General features: G+C 40.8%; 1 protein-coding gene across 1 annotated transcript in view; it reads right to left on the reverse strand.

Annotated features, from left to right (window-relative positions):
- Positions 1–2,474, reverse strand: part of KCNH6 (potassium voltage-gated channel subfamily H member 6) — a 146,369-nt gene extending 143,895 nt beyond the window's left edge. The window contains exon 1 of the mRNA XM_042471046.1: positions 2,060–2,474. Within this exon, the coding sequence (XP_042326980.1) occupies positions 2,060–2,135 (76 nt within the window). The 5' untranslated portion in view covers positions 2,136–2,474. The remainder of the gene's footprint in view (positions 1–2,059) is intronic.
- Between the last annotated feature and the right edge of the window lie 2,825 nt (positions 2,475–5,299).

Raw genomic sequence — 5,299 nt, forward strand, 5'->3', positions numbered from 1 at the left:
AATGGGACCTTGTTATCCGCTGGGGTTTGGTTCCAGGATCCCCCGTGGATAACAAAATCCGTGGATGCTCAAGTCCCGCTAAATATAACGGCAGAGCAAAATGGTGTCCCTTATATAAAATGGAAAATCAAGGTTTGATATTTGAAATGTATACTTTTTTTTTGAAGATTTTCAAACCATGGATGCTTGAATCCATGGATAAAAAAAAACTGTGGATAAGGATAACATTCCTTCTCGAGACTAGCCAGTATTTTAGCAGGAATTTCAGGCAACCAAAGACTGGTATAAGAGAATAAAGAGATTTGACGTGTTCCTTTTCTCGGCACCATGCAACCTCATCATTTATTTCTTTTAACGCTGAGGTCGGATACTCAAAACTTTGCGAGAAGCACACAGTTTTGCACTGGGCAAAACAATTCCTTATGGAGACATCATGGCACAGTGGCACACGGTGACATTAGACAGCTCCAAAAAGTCATGGTTTCTGCTATAGTGTAAAGACTTGACAATATTTCCATAACTATTTTTACTGTTTCCCCCCAAACTAGATTAGTTTTACTATACTCTAAAATTGTATTCCAGGGTATAATTTGGACCTCAGTCCAAAAAATGTATTCCAGTTTGCGTAAAAACCCAGCTCTTCAGTATAAAGTGAAAGCAACCAATTGGTTTCATAAATGGAAAGTTTTGAGGGTTATGGGATGATTTCAAACTAATAGCGATCTTTTTTTAATAGTGGAAAAAAACAACAACCCACACTTGAGAACGTGACAAAAATAGCAAACAACAAACCAACCAAACAACAACAACAACACCCCAGAAAAAACACCCGCAACTGTGCCACAAATTTCCACAGTTCTAGCCAGCACATTTCGACAAAACCAATCCCTTCTCTTCCGCAAATCCTCAGCGAGGAATAAGCCTTTTGTGTTTTAGAATGAGAGTGATATGTTTAATGAAAGTTATGTGTGTGCATGTGTGTGTTTTCTTCTTAATCCCATACATTACATTGATCAACCCCAAAGGTTATGCGCTTAAAAACCAGTGGTTTTTATTCTAGATTTCCACAGGGGAAGCCTGAAAGGTTCCCTTTGGAAACCGTCTGTCACAGTGTTAAGTGTGAGTCTAGCCAGACCTAAGGATCCACACACACAAAAAAAAGACGAACAAGGAGTTTCAAAGAAGTCGTCTATTCATAACTCCCAGGCTTTGAAATCTTGCCAGACATCCAGGCTTCCTTTGCTTGCTCCACATTTCGCATCATTATAGGCAGGCAAAAAAGGAAGCTTCTTTTTTTCCTTAATAAAAAACTCATGCCCAAATGCTGACCTTCAAGGAAAGCAAAGAGCCACATCTGGTTTGATACTGCTTTAATTGCCATGGCTCCATGGTGTGGGATTCTGGGAAATGTAGTTCGTTGTGGCCACAACAAACTACAATTCCCAGAACTCCACACCATGGAGCCATGGCAGTCAAAGCGGTGTCAAACTGGATCCTTTCTATAGGGGCCACAACAAGCTACAATTCCCAGAATCCCATGGCAGTTAAAGTGGTATCAAACTGGATTATTTCTATGGGGGCCACAACAAGCTACAATTCCCACAATCTCACAGCATGGAGCCATGGCAGTCAAAGTGGTGTCAAACTGGATCCTTTCTATAGGGGCCACAACAAGCTACAATTCCCAGAATCCCATGGCAGTTAAAGTGGTATCAAACTGGATTATTTCTATGGGGGCCACAACAAACTACAATTCACAGAATCACACAGCATGGAGCCATGGCAGTTGAAGCAGTGTCAAACCGGATTATTTCTATAGGGGCCATAACAAACTACAATTCCCAGACTCCTATGGCAGTTAAAGCAGTGTCAAACCGGGTTATTCCTATAGGGGCCACAACAAACTACAGTTCCCAGATTCCCACAGCATGAAGCCATGGCAGTTAAAGAAGTATCAAACTGGATCATTTCTACATTGTGGAGCCATGGCAGTTAAAGCGGTATCAAACTGGATCATTTCTACAGTGTGGAGAGAGAGAGAGAGAGAGGATCTACTCACTTTGTCCTTCAAATTTCCGGATGATGGTATCCAAGTAGATGTTCTGGGGGGCCACATGCCCCCTCCTGACTGGCATTTTGGCAGATGTTTCCCTTCACATCCAAACAATAAAAATAAAATGAGAAATAAAGGCTCCGAAGAAGAAAAGTTCTGCTCTGCAGAAGCAGAGGCTCTTCTGGGGATGCTGGCTGGAGAAAGAGAGGCACTGGGGGATCACTCTCTTCTGATGATGATCCCCTTCCTTCCGCACCTTCCAAGGGGAAGAAGGCAAGCTGGGCTCAGCGGTGGGTCTCCCTCCCTCCGGCTTTGGCCAAGGCAATGCCATCAAAGGCGAGGGAAGGGAGGGATGGAGGGAAGGAGGGATGGGAAGGAGGGGAGGGGGGATGGAAAAAGGTGGGGGCTTCTGGTGAAAGCCCTTTGCCTTCCCTTTTCCCTCTGCCCTGCTGATGCTTCTCTTCTGTGGCTCCCGAGAAGGAGAAGAAGAAGACTTGTCAGCAGCAGCAGCAGCAGCAGCAACAGCTGCCCGCCTGGGCAAAAGAAGGAGCAGCAGGAGAAGGCGCTGCCCCCCGCCTCCCTTGGCTTCCTTTCCCGCAGGAGACCAGGGTTCGGGTCTCGCCTCGGCCATCCAGGGAGACCACTGAGTGACCGCCAAGTCACACTCTCTCAGCCTCAGGAGGAGACAGTTTATGATATTTTGTTTAAAATTTTATTTTACATTTTATATTTATTTTAAATTTTATTTTATTTCAAAATTTATTTTATATTTTATTTTATTTTATTTTATTTTATTTATTTTATTTTTAATTTAATTTAATTTAATTTTAAATTATTTATTTTATTTTAATTTTATTTTATTTTATTTTTATTTTTATTTTATTTAATTTACTTTTTTTTAAATTTTCTTTAATTTTATTTTTTTTTTCTTTTTTTTAAATTTTATTTTTATTTTTGTTTTTATTTTTATTTTATTTTTTTATAAAGGAGGTTTGCCCTGGCTTTCTTCCCCCGAGGCTGAGAGAGTGTGACTGTCCTCCAGTCCCTCTGTTGTGTTCTTTCAAGTCCTTCCGGACTTAGAGCGACCCTGAGGAGACCTTATCCTACAGTTTTCTTGGCAAGGTTAAATTTTATTTTATTTTGTTTAGTTTAGTTTTTTGTGTGTGTCGCCTTTCTCCCAGAAAGACACTCAAGGCGGCTCAAAGAAGGCAAAAGGACAGACCTATTTTCTGCACATGCCTCGCCTAAAAGCCCCCCCCCCCCGCAGGATAAGGTCGTCTTAGGATCACCCTAAGAGGGAAACGACTTGAAGGCAAACAACAACAACAACAACAACAACAACAGGACAGTCACAGTCTCTCAGCCTCAGGGGAAGAAGGCCAGGGCAAACCTCCTCTGAAGGGCACAAAACAAGACCAACAATTGCCAAGAAAACCTGAAGGCACCCAAAAAGAAGAAGCAGATTGTTTTAATCATTGTTTTAGTGATCTGTCTCTCACTGTTTTAATTATTTAAAATTAGATTTTACTGTTGTTACATAGGATTTGTTGTGACGTTGTTTGGAGAGGGAGGGGGACAGTGGGATTATTTTACATTGTATGTATTTTTATCATTGTTGTAAACTGCCTCGATCCTATTGGAGAGGCTGGATAAAAATAATAATAATTATTATTAGTAGTAGAATTATGAAGAAGCAGATTGTTTTAATCATTGTTTTAATAATCTGTCACTCACTGTTTTTATGATTTAAAATTGGATTTTATTGTTGTTACATAGGACTTATTGTGACGTTGTTTGGGGAGGGAGAGGAAAGTGGAATTATTTTACACGGTATGTATTTTTTATCGTTGTTGTAAGCCGCCTCGATCCTATTGGAGAGGCGAGATAAAAATAAAAATGTATTATTATTATTATTACCATGAAAAAGAAGGAGGAGGAGGAGAAGAAAGGTGAGGGAAGTGGCAAGGAGTTGGAGCCTCTGGGCTGGGGGAGCCCCAACAAGGAATAATAATAATAATAATAATAATAATAATAATAATAATAATAATTTATTTGTTTATTTATTTACATCCCGCCTCTCTATCAGTGACAATCGAGGCGGCTTACAAGTTAAAATGACATCTAATCCCATGTCCCAGCATCCCACCCTCCCTCTAAAACATCAATTAAATGATTATAATTTAAGACCATGCATTAAAATAACATGTGAGAGGGGCTCCTCCCTTTCCCTGCCAGCTCCCCTTCTCCAGTTCCAGAGCCAAGGATTCCCCTTCCTTCCCTCCTGATGCTTTCCCCAATCATTTCTTCCTGAAGCGTATGAAAGGGAGCGCTGTCCGCAGAGTGTGGTGCTGAAGCTCCCTCCTTCCTGACGTCTAAACCAGGAAGAAGAGGAGAAGGGAAGGAGATGGACTAATTAATTTTTTGTGGGGTTTGGGGGGATATATGGCCATGTTCTAGAAGAGTTTATTACTTTTAATTTTTAAAAAATATTTTATTAAACATAAAAAGGCATACAGATGCAAATATGCCAACAATATATAATTAAGACGTACAGTGGGTCCTTGTTATCCGCTGGGGTTTGGTTCCAGGATCCTCTCCATGGATAACAAAAACCATGGATGTGCAAGTCCCATTAATTATAACGACATAACAAAAGGGCGTTCCTTATATAAAATGAAAAATCAAGGTTCGCTATCTGGAATTAATAAGACATAGTGATAGGTGTGGTTATGCAGAATACCGGTGCAAAGTGGTTAAGAAGATGGGCAGCCCTTCTTATCTGCCCCTTTGTAAAAATAAGACATCCTCTGAAAATAAGCCATAGTGTATCTTCTTGAGGAAAAGTAAATTTTCAGGGAAACACGGTAACAATGAAATAACATTCAGATTATTAAAACCATCCAACAGTCAAACAACAACAAAAAGATGGGTACATAGAATATTCTGTACAGGGGCCACGTCAATGGGAGACCGAGTGGGTTATCCTGGGAAGGCCTGTCAGAAGAGATCTGTCTTGACAGCCTTTTTAAAGCTGTCAAAGTTGGTAATGTTTTGGATCTCTTCCAACAGGCCATTCCATAGTTTGGGAGCGGCAGATGAGTAACCACAGCCAACCTGGTCTTTATTGGCCACAGTAATTTTTTCCAAGAGGACCTTAGTGCGCAGGGTGGATTGTACAGAAGAAAGTGATCCCACAGGTAGGTTGGACCCAGGCCATGAACAACAATGAGGGGCTTTCAACTGTAA

This window comes from Sceloporus undulatus, chromosome 6, assembly GCF_019175285.1.
Source record: "Sceloporus undulatus isolate JIND9_A2432 ecotype Alabama chromosome 6, SceUnd_v1.1, whole genome shotgun sequence".
NCBI lineage: Eukaryota > Metazoa > Chordata > Lepidosauria > Squamata > Phrynosomatidae > Sceloporus > Sceloporus undulatus.